Source organism: Naegleria lovaniensis (assembly GCF_003324165.1).
Source record: "Naegleria lovaniensis strain ATCC 30569 chromosome Unknown tig016, whole genome shotgun sequence".
NCBI lineage: Eukaryota > Heterolobosea > Eutetramitea > Acrasida > Naegleriidae > Naegleria > Naegleria lovaniensis.
In genome coordinates this window covers 584,757-607,874 of record NW_025407838.1, presented here as the reverse complement: position 1 = coordinate 607,874, position 23,118 = coordinate 584,757, and the positions used below count along the sequence as shown (strand labels likewise).

The window sequence follows — 23,118 nt, the reverse complement described above, 5'->3', positions numbered from 1 at the left end:
CCTTAATGGTCTCAACTCAAAAATCCAAAATCGTACAATTTTCAAAATTTACTAAACTTGTTCTTGAGAGGTCTGAGCATGATCTTTGTAAAATGTGAGTAATTGTTTGTATTCGCTCAATAATTTAGAAATTTCAGAATGTTTCAAATCATCAAGTTTTGTGTGTTCAAAGGTTCCCACTTGGGACAACTCACGATTCGATTTGTTGTTCAATATGTTTCCACCACTAATAAATGACTTGTGTGATTTCATGAATATCATTGGACTAGTATTCACTTCATCGGCCTCCATGATGGTTTCATCAACTTGTGTGATCTTGTTATTCTTGTAAAAATGAATCATGTCCACTTCTTCATTGGAATTTCCCTCAAATAACTCACAAGTGCTGGATGCTGTGAAAGAATCGATCGAGTTGGTATTTGTGTGTGGTTGTTGATCAGAAAATTGAGACATCATACTCGTGTTTCCTTCTCGAGAATGTACTGAAGAAATGCTGGGCTTGGAAGACATTCGTTTCTTGGAGTGAAGTATTTGTTGTGAAGAATTTGCTGTGTTGGTCGTGGTCGGTGTCATTAAGGCCTCCTCCACATTAAAATCCAATAAAAATTGTACGGCGGTCTCAAATTGATTAAACCAATATTCGTGTTCGGGAGGAATGCCACTTAATACTTGTGGCTGCTTTGAAGCTTCCAAAAAAACTCCACAAAATCTCTTGCAATAAATTAAATGAGAGTATAAATATGGAGTGTTGGAACGAACAATGTTGTACACGAGCAGGATTAATAAATCATCGATATTGTATGAATTTCCTGATATTTTCATAGTTTCAATAAGAATGGAACAGCAGTGGACAATGACTTTCACTTTTTCCTCGGGCATGATAAATGTATCTAATTTTCGTAATTCCAATTGTGCCATTTTGCTGTCACACACTTTTGAATATTTTTGTGAAATTCCAAAGTCAAGCGGCTCCACGTCGAAGAGGAGAGAAATTTTTGTACCCAGCAAGTTATCTTCCTTATTGAATAATTGACGTTGTGAGGGATTGGTGTTGTCAAAAATTCTGGGAACCATTTGTCGATAAATCTTGGACATGATTGTTTTTTGTAAGAATTTTTCAATACGCTCCAATTGATGTTCTGGAACTTTGACTTCTTTCAACATGTTAAAAATTTCAGCTCTTTTGGCAGAAAATTGGTTCTTGATGAGTTTTTTCTGATCTTCTAAAAAGGCAGATTTCAAAAAATCTTTCACAAACTGTTTAAAATCAATTTCATTGATAAGCTCGCCAACTGAAATATTGTCAAAAATGTCATCGGCTGTTTTGCGCTCCTTTTCCAATTCGTTGACTTGAAGCTCGACGCTGTGGAGTATACGTAATAGTTTCTTGTGTTTGGTAATCATGAGTTGAATATTTTCGTCCCACAGCTCTGCATCCTTCATCACATTGTTAATGAGGTCGTCCATTGTTTGATTTTCTGAGGATGTCTTTAATTCCTGAACAAGCTCTTGAATATAACAACTAATGACACACCTTTCAATAGAACCATCATTTCTTTCCTGAGAGTCCATCAATTTCAATAGTTGCAAAAATGTGTGCATGTCATCTTCACCCAAGTATTTAAGCTCAGAGCAAATTCTCTCAATCGAGTCCACAGAGAGTAATACATGTTTCAACAATTGTGAAGTGCGTTGTGTAGCATTGTTCTTGCTTTCATTATTACTGGAAACGAGAGCATCAATATTTTTCATAATTTCATCCAAATTCAAACTCTTATGATTCATGATAATGAATTTTTCATCACGATAATTCTTCCTATTCCACGATTGAATTTCTTGAAGATTCTCAAGGATGGCCTTGGGAACATCTTCACATGTTTGGAAAAACGTTGATTCCATGCATAAATGAAATATCAATTCTACATCCTTTGTGGAAATGCATATGGGAGACAATATTTGATACTTTTTCAATTCCTCAATCGAGGAAGAGGTTACCACAGATTTTCTGACATGATTATTGATGTAAATTTTCAAGTTTCCAACCAGATCATTTCTCTCATAGAACCAATCGTTTAACATGTTTTCGAACATTGAATTGATTTTGAGCGTGTGGCCTTTGATAAAGTCATTCAAATAAAAGAAGGGTGATGTCCTATCGAAGGTTTTTTCCATGGAGGTGTAGTGCAGAACTTGGATGACAGATTTCAGTTTGTTCTGTAACTTGCTTCCAACTGGAACATCGGTCAATTCAAAACATTCTGGCCTAGAAATGGCTGGTAACAAAAACCAGCCAAAGAGAAGTCGTTTTAGCATTTGAATTTTCTGATTTTGAGTGACTAGAGCTCCATTTCTTTTTGAAAAAGCCTTGAGCAAGTACTTGAAAAGCAATAATATTGGGGGTGGCAACGTTGAAATTTTCTCATAGAGACAATGCAGAATTCTTGTACATATATTATACAAATTCGGTAGTAAAAGGGAGTTTTACTGAGGTTTGTTGTAATCAATAAAAGTGGTTGGTTGACTAATTTTTTGAATTTTCACTTTCAAAAAATTTACATTACTTGTGATATGGAACAATTATTATCAATTACTTCGAGAAAGGTGATAGAATCACTTTCTCTCAAAGAATTGAAAAGTATCTACAGCAAACTCAAGAAGGCTTTCCCAGCAGGGAAGAAGAATGATGTTGTTAATGATTTAATATCTTGCTACCCCTTTGACCAGTCCAACGAAATTACAAGTAAGAAAGAATTACTCAGAAGAATCAAGGATTTGAGAGTAGTTCCGGAACGGACAGAAGAGGAAGAGGTAGAAGAGGAAGTAGAGGAAGAAGAGGTCTCAAGTGAAGTGCTGTCAAAAAGGATTAGAGAATTAGAAGAAGAGTTAGACTTTATGCGTGATGAGGTTAAGAAAGCAAAGTCATCGGCCGAACGAGACATCAACCAAATCATGGTTGATTTGACTCAACAAGGCGCGTTTTCACAAAGGGATGTCTGTGATGACCAGCTACCAGCGGCCCTAGCTAATGGTCAACGAAATAGGGTTCTCGAGCTACTCAAGAGTGGGAAGAGTATTGATTTGAATCTATTTCAAATAGATTGTATGGCCGAATCTCTTGCCAACGAACGGGTGTCTACTGTTTTTGACCGTAACTCAGTCAGGAAGGAAGAAGTGGAGGAGTTTAGTTCTCTTGGAGCTATTTACAAGATTCTGTTGAAGAAACAGCTCAAGAATAAGGATGAAGATGAAGAGTTGCAACGGGCTATTGACTCAGTCGAGAATCGTGCATTTGTTCTCCTTGCGAGACAGAAGCACCAGCAAGCGGCAGAGATAATTAGTTCCTCTACACTCAACCCGTTGTTGAGAGAAAAAGCGGACCTGTTCTCTTGGGCGCTGAAAGCAGTGGGTAAGAGCGACAAAGATGCAAAGGTGTTGAAACAACAATTGAAAATCCCTACTCCAGAGAAAGATGTTAGCAATATAGTATGTCTATATTGTAAGAAACCAGGTCACACTAAAGAAACGTGTCGCAAAAAGATGAGGGATGATGAGAAAGCCAATAAACAACGAGGCCCTCACAGTTCTCTCTACGAAATCCTTCAGTTTTTTCCAAGATACTCACATGGAAGAAATTGCCTTCAGGAAGAAGGCTATTCATTCGATTTCCAACAAGTGGAGACAATGGGAAATGATGGGTGCCAAAAAAGAGATTGTGGGTCTTTTGAAAGATGGGGTTCCAATTATGGTCAGCAAGTATTTCATCCCTTACTATGGAAGAGTAGATATATCCCTTTGGTCGAAGGAAGAAAGAGAATTTCTAACGGAAGAGATATGTATGATGTTATCTATTGGTGCATTGGAATTCTTCCAAGGAACTCCGAAGGTGGTGGCCAAGTATCGATTGGTACCGAAGAAAGGAAAGAAGAAATTCAGATTAATTGTGGATCTTCGTCCCCTAAACAAGTATTGTTTGGAGATCCCAAAGTTCAAGTACAAAACTCTGAGCAAGTGTTTGGATCACATTCGCAGTGGTGGGAAAAAGTTTTGTGCTACGTTCGATTTATTATCAGGATATCACCAAGTGAAGGTGCGAGAAGAAGATCGAGACAAGATTGTGATCGAATTTATGGGTCATCTTCTTTGCTTCACAGTATTGACATTTGGATGGAATGGAAGCCCATTCTTTTTCACTCAGATAGTAGACGAAGGTGTTCGATTGTTAACAATAGAAGGCTATACATTGTCCAATTATTTGGACGATTTTATGGCTGTGTTATGTATCTCTTACTTAGATTCCTACAACAAGCTTGTTCGATTAAGCTTAAGGCTGGATTTTTATGGATTTGTAAGAGAACCTTCAAAAGGTTGTTTCAAACCTTCCTTAGTCTTTTTATTATTAGGAGCATTGGTAGATCTGAATTGCATGACTCTCTCTATTCCCGAAGAGGGTGTGGAGAAAATAGTTGCTCGATGCAAAAACCTCCTATCAAAAATGCACAGAGAGGAGGCCTTTTCCGCCCGAGACCTTGCCAAGTTGGCTGGCTCTGTTATGTCATATGTACACTGTTTTCAACCAGCCTTAATTGCTCTCAATCCCATTTATTCAAGAATTTTCAAGATGGTAGAGGATGGATGGGATACGCTACACCGTGTGAAAGACCACCAGTTATCGAACGCATTACAATGGATTCTTTGCAACATTCACCATTGGAACGGTCGATTATTTTTGTTTCCGTCATTGATCCACGAACTTTTTTCGGACGCCTCTTTATCCGGCTTTGGTGCTACAATGCCATTATTGAATTTTACCTTACACGGCTCTTGGTCTACTTATGGCATGGATCATATGCATATCAATGTTTTGGAAGCAAAAGCCATTTTTATTGCCATGGAAAAAGTCGCTCCCCTTATTCAGGGAAAGTGTTTGAGAATTTTTTCAGACTCTCAAGTGATAGTGTTTTCTTTGCGAAAAGGTCGTTCCAAAAATTCCTTAATTCAAAGGATTGTGGAAGGTATTTGGAGAATAGTATTCCAATACGACATTCAATTAGTTGCTGTGGAATGGTTACCGTCGTCCCAAAATTCGATCGCCGATCAATTGAGCAGGTTGAAAACCACAGAAGAGATGGATTTCGGAGATTGGGAAGTAACCCCAGAGGCATTCGAAAGAGTTCAACATCAATTGCAGGTGAAAGTTCAGTTCGACCGTTTCGCCAGCAATTACAACTTCAAGGTTCCTCAATACATGGTGTGGAAGAGGACCAAGAGAGAACAGCCCGCAGATGCATTCAGTTGCTATTGGCCCAAGGAAGAGCTAAATTGGTGCTGCGTGCCGTTCAGCATTATCCAGAAGGTGCTAGAGCATTGCAAACTTTGCCAATCTCAAATGATACTCGTTCACCCAGTATGGAAGGCAAAACCCTGGTGGCCACTACTGCTGGAAGGCAAGGTTCGGTCAGTACCAATGTCTGGAATAGATTTCAGACCCTCTCGGTCAGGGAAATGCGAACCGCAAAAGAAAAGCTCTTGGCTATTAGAGGCGACCCTAATCGACTTTCGGATGACCAACTAACATCAGTTGGTGGACTAATTGAAAAGGCCGGTGCGGGTCGTGAGTCCACAAACACTACGTATGACAGTTATTGGAATCGATTTGTTAGATGGTGCGATGAGAGAAATATTGCAATACCACCCACAGAGATGGATGTTTACAATTTTCTGGTGTGTCTTTTTCTTAAATGTAGGTCCGGAAAAAATTGTAAACTGGCAATGTTTGCTATTAAGAAGCGATGTAATCAGTTCAAATGGATTGACGTGGTGGGTGAACATATTTCATCTCTAGTTGATTGCATGATCAACATGGCACCAGTTTCATACGAGATTGAACGAAACGAGTGGCGTATTATGTACATTGATATGTGGATTCTCGAAGGGTGTAACTTTGTCGACAGGAGAACTTATGTTTTTTATACGACCCTTATGATCATCGGCATCAGGTCCATGCTACGAGGATCTGAGTTGGGTAGTATTTTAACCTCCAACGTGGTAGAAATTAACAAGAACAACATTAACGGAATCAGAATTGTTGTGGAAAAAGTGAAGAATGATTTTAAACGAAGCAAGAAAGGAAGAGTCATCGAAATTGAGGCAACGAACTCCAGGAGATGTCCTGTCGTCTGGCTTAGGTTATGGAAAGTGTGTAACCCTCAAAAGTATTTGTTTGGTGATGACCTTCCCTTATCCACGGCTAAAATTTCGGACATTCTTAGATTTGTAGCAACCAGCCTTAAGATTTCGGGTTCTTTTTCTAGTCATTCCTTAAGAATTGGAGGAGCGTCAGAGGCAGCATTTGCTGGTTTCTCTCACACAGCAATCCAAGCTCTAGGTGATTGGTCCTCCAATGCGATAGATGCCTATTTCAGAGCTGGATTCGCATCTGACAAGAATGTATCTCGCCAGATGGGTTTTTAGCGGTATCTATCCGTTTTACCAACCATCTTTCTGTTGATTTACAACAAATTCGGTAGTAAAAGGGAGTTTTACTGAGGTTTGTTGTAATCAATAAAAGTGGTTGGTTGACTAATTTTTTGAATTTTCACTTTCAAAAAATTTACATTACTTGTGATATGGAACAATTATTATCAATTACTTCGAGAAAGGTGATAGAATCACTTTCTCTCAAAGAATTGAAAAGTACCCACCCTCCTCCCAATCCACCTCTGAAATAAACAAACATAGTTGTGGCTTTCCACAACTCCCTCACCTTTGGGTGGGATGCCTCATGTCTCAACTTGGGATGCCTTATTGCATTGCAATAGGATGCCTCACTTTAGTGGGATGCTCTTTGAACTGATTTCAGTCCAAAGGATGCCTTGGCCATTTGAGCTGGGATGCCTCAATACATTGGGATGCCTTATGATTTTAATCATGGGATGCCTTATTGCATCGCAATAGGATGCCTCACTTTAGTGGGATGCTCTTTGAACTGATTTCAGTCCAAAGGATGCCTCATGGTTTACCATGGGATGTTTAATCAGCGCACGCTTAATAATGTCATCCTGTATGAGACTGATGCATATGTTTGTTGCATCTATTTGTGTTGTACTCTTGCTGAATTACAGGATAGAAAAGGTAATGTAAATCTTATTTATTCAACTATTAGTCATGCGCACGTACACGCGGCGAAGAATAAATAATAATCCGTTTTACCAACCATCTTTCTGTTGATTTACAACAAATTCGCATCAACTGGAGATGTAATATTTCATCATCATTTAAAATTCATTGAAGGCAGAGCGGTAGTAGTTTTCGAATCAACTGGTCGATTTAGTACTTACTCATAGATTGTGTAATTAGCTGTTGTTTCATCTGTTGCTGTGTATTAAAGACACTACTGGTGACACAGTCAGGTGAAACTGGAGACACATCATTGGTGTTCACACTGCAGGTATTTTGAAAGAACAATATGGGAGGTTTAGAAGGTTTGTTGGATTCTGATTTTTCTTGTGATGTTGGCTGAGAGGAGACAGGTGAAATGTCGAGAGGAACTTCAAGATCATCGTTTGAAAACAAATCAAACAATGGCTCTGTCATGATACTCTTGATAAAATGTTTGCCTTTCCTCCGTAAATAGAGAAACACAAGTCTGTACAGAAATATGTTTTCAAAAACTTCAAAAGGATTTTCCGAAGAACAACTCTCAAATACAATGTCAAATGTGGTCTATTCATTCAGAAATTGGAACCCCAAAAGATACACATGTGCACAATTCGATTAATACTGGGCCGTCCTTAATACATACCTTAATGAATTTTAGAATACACTTTGTCTCCAATGGATTTCCAGCATTTCCATACAACGAATAAATCATTATAAAAGCAAGTCGATCACAAGATTCAAAGTCCTCAGTAGTGGACGAGGATCCACTTGGTGACAATGTCTCGGTTGGGCTTGAGACTTTTACATTTTTCATAGATTTTCTTTGCAAAATTAATTGATTAATAAATTGCTTGGAAATCCAATTCTTAATACTTCTGCAGAATAATTTTGGCTGCTGACGTATAAATTCAATAAATTCTTCATAGTGTCGTTTTAGTACTGAAAAAGGGTGATCCTTATCATGATATTTAAACATTCTTGATGGTTTAGTAACAGAAGCCAATTTGAGTAGTGACGAGCTCTGCTGATAGCTTCCATTTGAATTCGTACTGTTATCATTGAGATTGGATGTTGTTGAATTGAGAGAATTTCCAATTGAGACACTTGCGCTACTATTGGAGCTCCAAAAGCCTTGAAAAAGCTTTTTACCCGTTGCTTTGGCAATAGACGTTGCAGAAGCACTTGTTGGAACCAGAGTAAGTATATCATCGGTAGAGGCTGATAAATGACTGCCAGCAGCACTAGTCGTGAGGAGAATATTCATAAAGGATGGATCACTTCCGAGCCAAGGTCCCTCCATCATTGTTTGAGAAGAATAATTCTTGTCCACTGCAACAAATTGCAATCGTGTATGATTAATAATTAATGGTAAATTCATTCTCCATCCATTGATTCTATCACATGCATTTTGGATATCGGTTCGTAACTGTTGATGAAATAGATTTTGTTCACGAAGTGTTTTTTGAAGTCTGCTCATCCGATCGAGTATGCCCAATTCTTCTGGTTGTAATTGTTGTGGTTGTTGCAGTTGTTGATATTGCTGTTGTTGTTGTTGTTTAAAATCGGAAGGATTTAAAGCCATTGAAAATCGGTGGTTATTAAGAATACTGAACATGGAGGATGATTTCGGGATGGATTGGGGCTTTAATTTATGATTGGTCTCAGAGTCTGTTGGATTGGAATCATTGTGTTCGTTGATGAGATCGGAAGATGATGATAGAATATTAAGAGCAGGTGATGATGAAGAATTTAATAGACTTGTTGGTGTGGTCAAACGAATTGGTGATGGTGATCCAGACATCCTATTATTTCATTATTTTTTAGTTTTGATAGTGAAAGTTTGTTATAAAACAACGTTGCTGAATGTATACTAATTTATTCAACAGTGTATTGAAGAAGACCATCCAAATGTCCTTGACCTGCAAACACGATGGCATGACCAGTTTTACTTGGCATTTTAGTGGTCAAAGTGTAGATTGAAGATCCATCTTTCTTTGAAAATGCTCTCATGTCAGAATCAATTGACATGTACATGGCCATGTCACACTTCTCTGAAGGAGCTTCTATCTTAAAAGTGTATTCAGAATTCCGTTTAAGTTTTCCAAACGAGGGCTCAATAAGTTTAAAACCTAACTCTCCCATTTTAGGGAAAACAAGAGGAAAACCAGACAGATCCATTGATGCAGAATCAATTACTTTAAACACATAGGTGCAACCCCAGTCTTTCTCTCCGTTCGCTTCGCGTCCAACAAACACTAACAATTGATATTCCACATTCTTCTTGGGCAGAAAAATTTTAACATGGGCAGTGTCACCATTCTCTGAATAAATAGGGTTTACGTTACTGAAGAGAGGAGAACCTCCATCGGCCTCTCTTAAATTAAAAAGCCATTTTGTTCCAGGCAGGGCCTTCATCACCACTTCCTCAACATTGGACTTTTTCAAAATATTATATCCTTTGTGGTGAGAGACTGAGGCTAGACCAAAATTAAAACCAGTGGCATTAATACAAACTCGATCTTCGTACACTGACTTGGAGACTGGAGTTGGAAGAAGCTGCCAATTGTTGTCTGATGGAAAATGGGCAGCAATAAATTCATAAGGTGACATGAAAAAATATCTATCGACAAATCTCGCGGTGAAACTCTTTCCATTAACATATCCAGCACCCCAAGTTGCCTCAATTAAATGCCATTGACCGTCCTCAGTTTTAATTGCTGTCCATGCATGGTTGGTAGACGATATTGGTTTTCCAATTTCATAGGAAGCTCCCTTTGCGTAACCGTTAATGCTAACACAATCAGAAATGCCAGCAACCTTACACATTTCCTTAAATAGGTCACTGTACCCAGAGCACACAGCTTTTCGAGACTGCCAAGCCGACGTCGAGGTGTAGGACATTTTTCCGCTATATAATCCCTCAACGTCGTACCTAATGTTGTTGGTGATCCATCTGTAGAGAGCTCTCGCTTTTTCCTCAATGGTGTTATACGGACTGGTCAAATATTGAGCACACTTCTCCAAGGTGGATTCTTCAGATTTTGGAATGGAAAGAGCCCGTTGATCTATTTCAGCATAGTTATGCTCATACTGTCGGTACACTTTATGGTCTGGCTGGAATGGAGACGCTTCAAAATTTTCTAAAACGGAATCTGGCACTGGAAGACGTGCCACATGTTGTATTGGTTTCGATTCTGAATGATCTTGTTTATCATGGGCTTGTTGTTTGTTTCGAGCTGAGACTTCTGCTTTTTGGTCGTTGGCATTTCGTTGTGCAATATGTTGTGACTTGGTATGTGAGTTCATTCCTTTCGTAGATCCTGAATTTATGTTCTTATTTACAGTGGAACGATTGGAGGGTTTTGCTTTTTGAGCGCTTGTAGGGTTGGTGGCAGTGACATTATTTCTAGAGTGCTTTTGTTGAGATGATGTTGGTTCTGGTGGTTTTGAGGCAATGAAGGAATGTTTTACAAGGGTTTGAGTCGTAGAGGTCGTTGTGACACCATTCTTAGTAACTGTTGTTGTGGTCGTGGAAGTTGTTAAGGACGTTCCTCTTGTTCCTGAACTACTACCGAGTGGTCTCCTTCCAGAACGACTTCCCAACATGTTCGATTCCCATGCTGGTCTTCGTTTTATGAGAGAGTCTTTTTCTGAAAGATAGGGCAATCCCGAAGCACCACCATTCCGCTTCGGAACAATGTTTGTGTTTTTCATATTACTACAAGTTTGAGAGGACGATTAAGGATTTGCAAAAGTGGATAAATATTCAAGCGTTAAACAATGTTTCAACCACACAAATATCACAATGCAATCAGTGGTGATTATGTGCACCTCATGAATGAAATCCGTAATTTTTCAAAAGGCTCTCGCCGAGAGGAATGTCGAGTCTAACTGCCTTAACGAATTTTTTTGTTTGGTTTCTGAAGAAAACGAATGGAGAGAGATCGACCAACCTTGATGTTCCTTAGTTCATGAAAAGATTTCTTAGAGAGATGGACAAGATTTTGTCTTGTTTCCAATAGTTCATGAGAGTTCCATGGTTGTGCCAATCAACAAGCTTGATCCATCCCAACTTGTTCATCCGTTGTGGTGTTTCGATAATCTCTTCCAAGAATTTCAAATTGAAGAAGTAACAATTTATTTCAGACCAAATAATTGACTCACATCTGTTGGTTGTTGCTTGGCCATGCACATCTTCTTCAATTCTCTTTCATAGGTGTTCCATGTTGGTGGTTGCGAGAAATCATGTACTACATGCTCACACATTGGCATATTTACAGGAGTAGCAACCACATTAGCCAAATTCAGTGGAGATGGATTCATGGAGCCAAGAAGAAGCGTTAATAATTGTTGTTCCATTAAGGTATGTTGTTCTGGAGAGTAATTTCCTTGTAACTTCAAACTCTCGCAAGTATCAAACAAATTCGATGCAAACATGTTGGATGCTGAGAAGGGTGATTGAGAAGCAGCCACATACGACGAAGAAGATGGAGTGGAGGTTGAGCTGTTTTCTTGATATTGATCGCGAGTTCTCTTTGCACCCTTCTTGTTTGAGGCGGAAATCGTCAACGAAGGTTTTTGAGATCCACAAGTTGGAGTAGTGGTGGACTCTTCTGGAGAGAGGACAGGAGTAGTTGTTGTTGGGGTTGTTTGTGGAGAGTCCTCAGCCTCATTGGAACTGGTTGGGCTAGCACTGCTCGATGGTGGTGCTGATTGATCTTGTGCTTGTTGCATTTGCTTTTTAGAACCAGGTCTTGCAATTGGCTTCTTGGATTTGATGACGAAAGGAGGCGACTTTAAAACCACAACATCCTTATAATTGGTTGAGTTGGTATTAGCTCCTTCTCGAACCGACAAGATCACGAGCAATCTAAACTTTTTGTATCCATACTTGTAGGAACAAATATTGAATTGGAATGGACCCAATTTCAAATTCATACCATCGAATGCATGTTCAGTGTTGGACATGCAACAAGGTTGGCCATCTCCTGGCAACACTGGAGAACCATCTTCAAAGCAAATCTCAACTCTACACTTGACCTTATTCTTATTCAATTCGTTGAGAGCTTTTCGTGAAGGCTGTTTGGCATTCTGAGTCGTGAGGGTTGCAGCACTCACATAATCATTACCAAAGCTATTCATCTTCATGAGCATGTGATACTTGTATGGAATTTTGTACCATATAGTTTCGAATTGAGAGGTGAAAAACTCTTTTCGTTTCTTGCATGCTTTGAATTGAGGAAATTCACCCAATTCCCATTCGTGTTCTCGCTTGGAATCGAGCCATTCAACTTGCCAAGCGTCGTTGGAGGATGCAGTGTTGCAGTGTTCTGACGACTGATCGTCCAAATTTGGTTGAGAGAGATTGTTGCTTGGTGATGAGTTGGTCATGGATGACGTTGGAGGAGGTGACTGAGTGATGCTACTCACTCTTGATTGCTGTTGATGATGTTGTAATTGTTGTTGCTGCTGTTGGATCAATCGTTGTTGAGCAATGGCCTTGTACGAGAGTGTGGTCATGGCAGCATTTGGTTGAGAATGCAACTGAATGTGTTGGTGATGTGGTTGTGGTAAATGATTCACTTGGAGAGATTGTTGTGGTTGTTGTGAAGCTGTCAACTCCTGAAGTTGTTGGATGTGAGAAAAGAGTGCTTCATCCATGTCCAAACTAAGGAAATCTGCATTGTTGCTGCTTAACATGTTTTCACACAAAGCAGCTTGTTGCTGATGATGTTGCTGTTGTTGATTTAAAACAAACAATTGTTGTGGGTTTTGAAGCAAATTATGAGAAAGTTGATGATGATGGAAATATGGATTGCTGTGCACTGGGTGATGGAATGCAGATGGTGTGGAAGTGTACAAGGAATGTTGCTGTTGCTTTTCCAGCATTAAAGCTGTCAATGGATAACTATTAGAAGCTGTCGACAAGAGGTGTTGCATTTGTGTGGTATTTGGGTGGATGGAGTTGACAAGGTCAAGATGATTTGGTGATGACGAGGACGAAGAGGAGGTTGATTCCACTGGTTGTGTGGGTGCTGTGTAGAGAAGAAGATTAGAATTGCTATTGGCTGTGTTCACAGAGGTAGCAGCTGCTGGATGATAGAGAGAATGATATAATTCCATATTCATGTTAGTTGTACAGTTGAAGTAGTGGTAAGAATGTTTGGGAAGAGGTCGAACGCTAGATATATTCAATGTTGTTGGGTTTCCTGAATATAGTTGAGAGGACAGGATTGGGAGTTTTAGGCACAACGATTCGTGATGTGATGGGGTGTTATCATGCGCTTGGGATGACAACAATGTATCGGCTTGAGTTTACAGAGGAAGACAGTCTCTTTGGGCTGTATGGAGGGACAAAGGGTTATTCGCTGATGCTTTAGTTAATCCAGTGCTTTCACTTTTTTCAATATGGTTTCATTCGCAAACTCTTGGCCAAGCTGCTTCTGAAGGTGTTAACCATGATATCACTCATTGATTAAGCGTGATAAAAGCGTGATAAACAAAAAATCACGAGTATCTCTCGCAAAACGGAAAAACTAGCGAAACAGTGATGACAGGTGAATGCGGGATTGGTGACGATTTGGACTTCTGATCTTCAATTTGATAAGGATCAAGGTGATAAGGTCATGTTTCAATCGTTAATGTACTGCTTCAAATGCAAAGGAAAGGAGCAATAAGGCATTGACATGTCTTTTGCTTTCCACACCATGAAAGTTTTTTGAACATTCGTTTTTCAATCGATGTGGCCATTTAATGTTCAGTTGAAATGACAAACTCCAACTTTGTTTCAAGCTTTTCATATTTCATTGATCAATCACTTGTTTCAAATTGATATTAATCTTTTGGGAATTTATCTATTTAATGGTTCTGTTTCTCTAAAAACAGCAACGGGCCGTAGTTGCAAAATACAGCGAACCATGAAGACGACCCGTCTCAATTGAAACTAAGGTTGATCACACAATCAACGTTCTTGTCGTCCATTGAATTTCAAATTTATGTACCCTTGTACATACATTAAACCACTCCTTGTTACCATAACACCCCAAGCTCACGCTGTTATTACAACAACACAGTCTTGTTGACCCAAAGTAGCTTTATCGAATATATCTTTACAAAATTAAAATGACACATGGCCTTCAAATTTTAGCTGGAGTTGAACGCGCTCTGTGTCACTCTTAATTTCGCAAAGATATTCATACCAGACTGTTTTCAAGAAAGGATTGTTCCGGGAAATGAAAAAACGAACGCACCCTGAGCGCTCAGGTTGGACGTTTTTCATTTCCGAAAAAATGTTCCTCTTCAAACGCAAGAATAGTACAAAGGCAAATTCTGGCAGTAATGGTTCAGCCAACAACAGCTCGAGCTCCGAACAGAAACAACAATTTACGTTTGCAATTCAAATTGAGAGTATAGGTAAGTTTTTTATTTTCAACATTTTGATCATGGAATGCTAATAATTGATGATGATCTCTGATGATGGCTCTCAATAACACCGCATCTTGTCATTTCATGATCATGCCTCATTAAATTTGATGATTTTGTTGAACAAATCACGACCACCACTCACATTCAATTCCTAAACACATGCAACAACAGATAACATTCCTCTCTATTTTCAAGTTCCGCTCGGCGTGGAATTGCACAAACTGAACTTGACAACTGTGCCTAGCCAAGCCATTTTAACATTGAAAGGAAAGTTATTCAGAAAGAGAAAATTGATTGGAAACACACCTTTTAAATTGGCTGATAGTGCCACGAAGCAAAGTAATTTTTCCTCAACTCTTGAATTTTTAGTGAATATTCCCGTTGACAAGGAGAAGAAATATATTTTGAAAGGACCAGTCACATCCTCAACTGTGTTTGAACCAACATGCAACGATTCTCAACAACCAGAAAAATATGATGAGAACAATGAGAGTGATGACGAATCTGCTACCATGTGCAATAATAGTATGGGAAAATTCTTGCACATTGTAGTAGCCAAGAAAATAACTTCTGCATCTAAATCTGTGTTTGTCAATGATTGTTTGTTGGATTTGACACATTATTGTAGTTTGCAACATGAGTGGCAGGGACGAGTTTCTGTACCCTTTGAAATTTCGAAAGATGTTACTGCAAACATTAATTTACAAATATTTTCCGTTTTGGGAAATCAATTAAGCTCAAATGGAAGACGATCTGGCAGTTTGGATGTTCAACGAGGTCGAACAAATAGCTTATCAACAACACCACCACAAAAACGAATCGACACTCCTGTGAATGATACAACCGACACCTCTCCACAGCAACAACTTCCAAAAACATCGTCAAATTCAACGTCTTCGACGCCTGTCAGCACATCCACAAGCACACTAACTTCTGCAACTCCAACAGCCTCACCTCCACAAATTCCAATTTCTCAACTCTCTATTAAGGAAGTCGATATATTACAATTTGAATCAAACACAATATCACCAACAACTAACAGTGATGTAAATGACAACGGACGAGCTATTTTAAATACTAACACCAACAATGTCGGGAATTTCAACAACAACTCCAATGGCCTCTCTAATCAGGGTTCTATGAGTGACTTTTTCAAACGAAGAGCGGAGGTAAATAGTGGAAGGTCTCGATCTGACTCCTCACCTGGAGGCCTGCAGCTGACAAATACAATAACCACATCCAACAAGTCCTCAATGCCCTTAACACCAACTTTTGACAACAACTTGTCACATTCTCCAACCGGTGCATATCAAACAACCAATTCGTCATCAGAATCTCCTTCATTAGAATCAATCAAACAGGAGAATGCTCATCTTAGATCAGTTTTGCAACGAGCTAAAACACGATTCCAAGAAGTGGTAACAGAAAACACGCAACTCAAAGAGAGAATCCAACAATTAGAGGCACAAGTTCTCTCATTACAGCTTGCACAAAGCAGCGGCAATCAAACACAACCCAAAACCATGCAAGATTTTTTTGATCCATTTCAATGAATCAATTTCATGTAACCTTACACAATAATGTAAATAGAACGAGTCATTTCTTGAATAGTATTTCCATCTCAATTAGAACCTCATTTGATCGTCGAGTATAAGAATAATGATAAGGAAACGAATTCGTTACAATGAGTATTGTGAGCTTCCTATTCATTGACGCTTTTCTTACAACGTTTGTAAGAAACAGCAGATCTGAAGTTACCCAGCGGCCAAAAAAGGTTCACACACCGAAGTCTTCGCAACATAAACAAATACCTCTTACTAAAGCAGTGGAAGATTGTAAATTCTCGTGCCTCCTCTCACACGAAAACAGTTTTCATGTCGCAATCAATTGCCTTCAAAAGATGTGCTGTCAAATATCAAAACTAGGTTGAGTGCGAATGAGATTCTTGTAAGTTGCGTATCAACAGTGGTTGTTTTTCGACAACAACGACGCGATTATTGGATGCATCTACGTAGAACCCTTCATCTCTTTAAAAAGAATAACAAAACACCTCTCATCTCTCTCTCAGAACCACATCCTCTCACAGACGTGATCATTCTTTTACAGCGCTGGACAATCATTGTGACACCATTCACTCTCATCTTTTTAATCATTCCAAAACCACCATTTCTTGATCATTTCACATTGCAGTGATCGCAATAACAACAACCGTAACCATGCAACCATCCAACTCTCCAATCTCTCCTTCCTTTCTCAACAAATTTCTTGGAAAGTCTTCCAACAGTGAAAGAATTAACAATAACAGCAATAGCAACAACAGTAACAACAAATCTTCATGGTCCTCTCTCTTTGGTTCTTGTGTCATTTTACCTCTTCATTGTATCATCATTATTGTTCACTCGAGTCACGCAACATCCAATTTGGAAAATTATTTCAAGAAAAATGAAATCAACAACAACAACAACAATTGCTCTTGTTCAAATTCATCGTCTTGCTCATCATCCTCATGCTCATCATCGGAACGAAGAAAATCCATTCATGGATCTAGCACTGCTACTTCTGCAGCGATTCAACAAGTCCGCTCTCATTCAGAATTGATGGCAACAGCCTCCACGGGACATCTTCTCGATAAGAAGCTTTCAATGAATGATTTAAAACAACAATCATATGGAATGAATCATCCTCCATTGATGAATCATGATTTAGTCCTCCATGATCAACAACAACAACAACCAAACAATTCTTCATATCATCCCAACGCAAATCAGCAACAACAACAACATTCGGATGACTCGGCTGGCAATACCACAAGTCATTGTTCTTCCTCGTCCTCCGAGAATGATAACATGTCTTCAACCTCATCGTCTGCATCTCCTCGGTCTTCATCATCATCGTCCAAGAAGGCAAAGATTTCAAAACGGCAAACGAAATGGACATTGGAAGATTGTGGAAATGTTGAATTTTTGAGAAAACGATTTATTGATTATATGGAAGGTCATGATTATATGAATGTCAAATCGCCAGAAATCAAACTCTTATTTCTTGATTTGTTTTATGAAACGACAAGACGAAACTCCAAGCATCCACTGACGAAATGTCATGACGTTCTGATGCTATTGGAAGAATTTTGTAAAAACTATGTGACCTATTTGCAATTGCAAAATTATTTTCATATTGCATTTGGAACGATTGAGGAATTAAGAAGGACAGGATGTGAGTGTCCCTACTTGACCTATTTATCCAATCAAAACAATGGAAATGCATTCAAAGGAGTGAAACATGAAACTCTTGAAGCGTTTTTAAGCACTTCTTTAAGTACACTGAATTCACAAGTGATTCAGTGTGGAAATTCCAGAGAAAACTCAGAAGAATGGAATACACACAATCAAACTCTCGAATCATGCCTGACCAATATCGGATCCATTTGTGACATGTTTTACATTGAATTGGACGACATGTTTTCGTATTTTCAAGCTGTGAAATCGAATCGAGACTTGATGGCTGAATGGCTCAAAAAGGGAATTGAAAATCAAACCATTCCCAAGAATGTCATTGAATTATATCGAAAGAAATTACAAGAAGATGAAAGAGCATTGGAAATGTTTCAATTTCATCAGGATGATTTCAATGCCAAATCCATCATTGACAAGGATTGGGAATTTTCAAAGTATTTCACTAAAAACACCATCTCATCAGATTGGTTCCTAACATGCAAAGAATTTCCCAAATTCATTCAATGGTCAACAAAATCTGCCTATTCGAATAATGATTGGGATTTGAGAGGTCGATCCAAGCTCATTGCCAATTTAGACTATTCCATCGAGGATGTAGTGAAATCATACAATACGGACAAGCATTTAGCAGCTTCATTTTCTAACGTGAAATTCGATGAATATTTTCCAATTGTCGAATCGAGTTCCTTACACAAGTATCCATCGGGTGTCATGAGTTCAGTCTTGGATTTGGGAAAATTGGTCAAAAAGAGAAAAGTCAAGGTCATCTTTTCGACCAAAACAAAATTTGTTGGAAATGAGTTGACAGAATTTACACTCTTCTACAAATCGTGTGAACTTGACAAGACTGCCAACGACGATATCAAAGTAACTGTGGTTGGAACGAGAGTGTTCACACGTCTCGACAAGAATCGAACACGCTTCAGTCAGGTGCGAATGGGTAACTTGGGTGGATTTCTAAATCATTCTCTCATTATTCGAAACAAATTAGCGATGAGAAAAATTGCTCGTGAAGAGTATGAAAAGTTGATGGAAATGATTGAGGAGGCGAAACAAGAAGGATTTCCCTTGCCACCCTTAGAAAATAATTACTTGATGAGGGTATGGTGTGAATTTTGTAAACATTATTGTGGTGTGGATATTCGAGAAAAATTAAAGTGAGCATAAAATGTTTCTTTTGCTTTGTGTGTACTATTACAAAACTTTTTTTGACCAACCCTGTGCCGTTACAAATAGTTGCTTTTCAGTCGAAATTAACATTGTTACTTTCGTGTAAATAAGTTAATTTAATAATTCATGAATTGAGATGGAGGTTCTTCCATTTCTTGCAAAAGTGCTAGTACTACCGCTTTCAGGTTTTGAGGTGAGCTTGCAACTTTGGGAAGCACAAATACCAGTCGACGTGGATGGCAAGCTCTGACCTGGATCGTTTGACAGAGAATTTGCACGCAACAAAGGACTACCTGCCAAATGTGGAGGTTGGGAGAAATTGAGGCTGTTCACAACACCGACTGGATCTTCATGAAGTCGTTGTTGCGTCTGTGTTTCAGGTTGTTGCTGCGATTTGACACACATGGTTGTTGGTAATACAGAACAAGTCGCGACGTTGTTAGAATACATGGTTGAGGATGACATTGGTTGTTGCTGTGAATAATAGATCATTGAAGCTGAATTATTGATCTGTGATTGAGGTTGACAGGAAGAATTTGATGGATGCATCATTTGTGAGCTATATTGCTGATGATGATGTGACATGCTTTGTGTTGGAGACGTTCGTGTCGTTGTAGGTGACATTGTAGGTGAGCTTTGAGTCGATGACGATGCACATTCCAATTGTTGTTGTTGTTGTGTCATGATCATTCCATTCTTCTTATCCTTACATCGAAAGACCTTTTCAAAAGGAAGCATTACATCCTTCTTTTTCGCTCGTTTCTGAATTCCATTATGTTCATAGAATACAATTCCTGTCGAAGACAAAGCATTAGATTTAGATTTATGAGAAGATCCAGAAGCTGAGCTCGAGGTTCTTTTGCGCGAAGACGAGGGAGAAGACAAACCAGCGGTTACGGGACTTGAATTCGTTCTTTGATGTCTCACATGTGTCACCGATGAGAAGAAGGATGGATCTGAAATTGGCAACGAGGATGCCAAACCATGAGCGATCGCCACACTCGTCGAAGGAGGACTATTTTGATTCAACATATTTGGAGGAGAAGAGCTGTATGAAATAAATTGCTGTGGAAGTTGTTGAGGTGTATAGTGATGAGTGGGTGGCTGATTGGGAATCCACACATTGTGTGGCAAAGAGTGATGCATCGTCGTCATCATCATGGTCGTCTGTTGTGATTGTCCTCCATCTGGAATGACACTCTGATGGAATGACAGCGTCGAGGAGTTGTTGGGAGCTTCTCGGGTTGGAAAGGAGGTCATGGTGTTGTTGTTGTGGTGGTTGTTATTATTATTCGTTCGAATCCTCTTGTTGTTTTTTTGTTGTTAGGTCATTCCAATTTGATACTCAAAACACACTGCGCATCATCATTGAGAAGAAGAGTTCTCTAACATTTTGCGTGTCATAATCATCCAGTTTGTTCGGTTAGAGCAGTTAAAGAAAGGCGCGACAAGTAAAAAATTCACAGATGGAGGAAAACACACCGCTCTTGGTGACTTCATGGTTACCATGGAAGGCAGGTTTCTCGAACGCATAAAAAACCTAGATCTGTAAATTGACATGTTTAGACCTCAAGTATGTGTGAATCTGTCGAGAGGATGACCTTTGCTTTTTCATTTTGAATAATGGAATACATTATCGGAGAGGATAAATACATTGCGAATCATACAGAGCAAGTTTAGAAAGTGGTTGATTCAACTTTTTAGAGTTGAACGAGGAACTGGATGCATGACACATTGAGGTTGTTGCTGCATCGACCACTTTATCAAATTCTTCTTGATTATCTAGACATGGCAACAATGAATGTCATCTTTTTCAAGAAAGACCCTTACCTTCCTTCTGATACGAGAAATTTCACGTATAGAAAGGAGGTAAGAGAATTATACATTACACAAAGCTTTGTTGCTGAATACTTGACTGTGAACCCATTGTGTACCCTCCTGAAATTTACTTGAGATCCCAGCAACAAACGACAACATTTGATGTTTTGAGTCCGTCATCTCTGAACAAAACCATTAAAGAGATAGTGCATAAATCTAATGTTTTCTCCTTTGAAGAGTTTTTGAAATTTCATGTTTGCATCCAATTGATTTTTTTGAATCAAAGCGTTGAACGCTAATGGCAATAAAAGGTAATCACACCAATTTATGGTATTCACTTTTTTTGAAAACGGACTTCTACAACCGGTCGCTATTTCAATTATCCAACCCGAAAAGAGGGTTGGTTTCATTATCAGGATGGACGTTGCTAAGAAACTCAACCACTCGCTCTGGTAATTTTCAAACACTCATTTTTTAATGAGGTGAATCAATAGGCAAGTAAGGCTAAGAAGAAAAATTGTAAGAGCTCTGTTTGTGATGACGGCAACCATTTTTCTCTTTCGATGTACATCGTGGGTCGCAATGTTTCATTGGAAGAGCTCAATTTACGAATGAGGAAACGGAGTAATGACGGTGTTTTTGAATACAAAATAGTTCGCTTTGCATTCTGGTTGTAATCGCCATTCGTTCCCATGAAATATCCAAATAGTATTGGTTCTTGCCATTTGTATGGTTGATAGGATCCAATGTTGATTCCTCGGTCATGCTGTTCCCGAAACGAGCTGTACTTTATTCGTAATGATCATTTACAGAAGTCCTAAAGACATAGCTTGCTCATTCAATTTAAGAGCTCCTTGATGGAGATGCTTGTGCGTTGAGGTTTCGGCCTTAATGATGAAGATGTTTCAACCTTTAAGGAGGATGACGTGGTTGAGGAAGCGAATGACGAATCAGACAGGAAGAAATTTCTTGAACTTGTTTGAGAAGAAGAGTTCATTAAGGATGGTGGAGGTGATGGTAATTCTTCTTCTCGGTATGGAGAGGATTGAAATGCGTTCATGGTTGTTGGAGAATGCTTGTAGTCTGTTGTGCTTTTTGGTGGCTTCGGAGAAGATCGTTGATTGTCTTTGGATGCTTCCTCAAAGGCAACTTGATGAAAATTCGAAACAACCTTCTTCTTCGCATCTAAGGTTGGGCAAGAATTCGTTCCTTGATGATGATGATGAGGTGGATTATGAACGTACCTACCATGACACGAATCCGTATTTTGATCATGCGTTGGAGTTTCCCTGTCATGCATGACTTCTTTCATGTGATTGGGAGGACCATCAAACCACACATTTTCAAAGGGAAGAGTTTTGGTAAAGTTGGTGGCACTCTTTCGTTTGGCTTTCTTATCTCGACCATTATGTTCGAAAAAGACAAATCTTGGCGAGGAGCTTCTTGGCTGTTGTGTGAAAGAATCATGAGGATGGGATGATGATCCAGAGACGTTCATTGCTTTGTTCTTTACAAAGGGAGAAGAAATGAAAGCACACGAAGAGGACAAGGGTGAGCACGAGTCAGAGTTATTTGTTGTTGTTGTTGTTGTGGTAATTGTTGAACAAGAGCAAGATGCAGAATTTGAAGGAGATGGAGTGGCTGTGCATGTGGCCGTGAGCTTTCTTTTGGCTGTATTCAACTTTTTGGGAATTTCAGAATGAAAAGGTTGTTGATGGTGGGCACAAGCATTCATGATTTGAGGACTTTTACTATTCATAAAAGTTGGTGAGGAACAAACTTGGAGTGAGTACAACGGAGAATGTTGCTGATGATTGGGTACATGGTTTGGTGAAGGATTCGTGAATGCGTTAGAATTGGAAGGAGACGAAGACGAACATGTCAACAAGCTTAATAACGAGTGTGAAATTGGAGAAGATGTTGTTGTTCGTGTTGATGGTCTCGTCGATGTTTTACACGGTTTTGTGATTTTTTGATGCGAGTTTGGTTTCGAGGAAGACACGGAAGCATGGTTGTGTGATGTTTCAATGACTTGTTGTGGCGAAGATGTTACGTGATTGTCGGGTATGTGGTATGCTTGTTTCATTGGACCCAGGTTGAACTGAAATACAGAATTAGCAGAGGAAGAGGGAAACGCTGATTCCACGTAATGAGATTCTTTTTGAGAGGGTAGAAAGGTCGAACCGTCAGATTGAAGTGGAGATTGATGGAGACAGAATTCAAATTCAGCTTTGTCCTGGTTTGTATTATTTGACATGTTTGACCAGGCAAGGATTCCGATATGTCCTTGTTGCTTCACCTTTAGCTTTGTTTC

General features: G+C 39.1%; 9 protein-coding genes across 9 annotated transcripts; 3 read left to right on the top strand and 6 right to left on the bottom strand.

The window, feature by feature from the left end:
• Positions 1 to 51: 51 nt before the first annotated feature.
• On the bottom strand, positions 52 to 2,313 carry C9374_002848 (uncharacterized protein; the record flags this gene model as incomplete). Its single annotated transcript, XM_044692310.1, has 1 exon — positions 52 to 2,313. One exon carries the CDS (start codon positions 2,311 to 2,313, stop codon positions 52 to 54), a length of 2,262 nt encoding a protein of 753 aa, XP_044550394.1.
• Positions 2,314 to 2,568: 255 nt separating this feature from the next.
• Positions 2,569 to 6,471, top strand: C9374_002847 (uncharacterized protein; the record flags this gene model as incomplete). Its single annotated transcript, XM_044692309.1, has 3 exons — positions 2,569 to 3,496; positions 3,582 to 5,233; positions 5,341 to 6,471. The coding sequence occupies 3 exons, from the start codon at positions 2,569 to 2,571 to the stop codon at positions 6,469 to 6,471; spliced, it is 3,711 nt and encodes a 1,236-aa protein (XP_044550393.1).
• A 757-nt stretch (positions 6,472 to 7,228) lies between these two features.
• On the bottom strand, positions 7,229 to 8,959 carry C9374_002846 (uncharacterized protein; the record flags this gene model as incomplete). Its single annotated transcript, XM_044692308.1, has 3 exons — positions 7,229 to 7,248; positions 7,338 to 7,722; positions 7,802 to 8,959. 3 exons carry the CDS (start codon positions 8,957 to 8,959, stop codon positions 7,229 to 7,231), a joined length of 1,563 nt encoding a protein of 520 aa, XP_044550392.1.
• A 74-nt stretch (positions 8,960 to 9,033) lies between these two features.
• On the bottom strand, positions 9,034 to 10,872 carry C9374_002845 (uncharacterized protein; the record flags this gene model as incomplete). The annotated part of the gene is made up of 1 exon (XM_044692307.1): positions 9,034 to 10,872. The coding sequence occupies one exon, from the start codon at positions 10,870 to 10,872 to the stop codon at positions 9,034 to 9,036; it is 1,839 nt and encodes a 612-aa protein (XP_044550391.1).
• Positions 10,873 to 11,295: 423 nt separating this feature from the next.
• Positions 11,296 to 13,287, bottom strand: C9374_002844 (uncharacterized protein; the record flags this gene model as incomplete). The annotated part of the gene is made up of 1 exon (XM_044692306.1): positions 11,296 to 13,287. One exon carries the CDS (start codon positions 13,285 to 13,287, stop codon positions 11,296 to 11,298), a length of 1,992 nt encoding a protein of 663 aa, XP_044550390.1.
• Positions 13,288 to 14,447: 1,160 nt separating this feature from the next.
• C9374_002843 (uncharacterized protein) lies at positions 14,448 to 16,136 on the top strand (the record flags this gene model as incomplete). The annotated part of the gene is made up of 2 exons (XM_044692305.1): positions 14,448 to 14,571; positions 14,755 to 16,136. The coding sequence occupies 2 exons, from the start codon at positions 14,448 to 14,450 to the stop codon at positions 16,134 to 16,136; spliced, it is 1,506 nt and encodes a 501-aa protein (XP_044550389.1).
• A 663-nt stretch (positions 16,137 to 16,799) lies between these two features.
• On the top strand, positions 16,800 to 18,977 carry C9374_002842 (uncharacterized protein; the record flags this gene model as incomplete). The annotated part of the gene is made up of 1 exon (XM_044692304.1): positions 16,800 to 18,977. The coding sequence occupies one exon, from the start codon at positions 16,800 to 16,802 to the stop codon at positions 18,975 to 18,977; it is 2,178 nt and encodes a 725-aa protein (XP_044550388.1).
• Positions 18,978 to 19,097: 120 nt separating this feature from the next.
• C9374_002841 (uncharacterized protein) lies at positions 19,098 to 20,246 on the bottom strand (the record flags this gene model as incomplete). Its single annotated transcript, XM_044692303.1, has 1 exon — positions 19,098 to 20,246. One exon carries the CDS (start codon positions 20,244 to 20,246, stop codon positions 19,098 to 19,100), a length of 1,149 nt encoding a protein of 382 aa, XP_044550387.1.
• A 1,396-nt stretch (positions 20,247 to 21,642) lies between these two features.
• On the bottom strand, positions 21,643 to 23,061 carry C9374_002840 (uncharacterized protein; the record flags this gene model as incomplete). The annotated part of the gene is made up of 1 exon (XM_044692302.1): positions 21,643 to 23,061. One exon carries the CDS (start codon positions 23,059 to 23,061, stop codon positions 21,643 to 21,645), a length of 1,419 nt encoding a protein of 472 aa, XP_044550386.1.
• Positions 23,062 to 23,118: the final 57 nt, after the last annotated feature.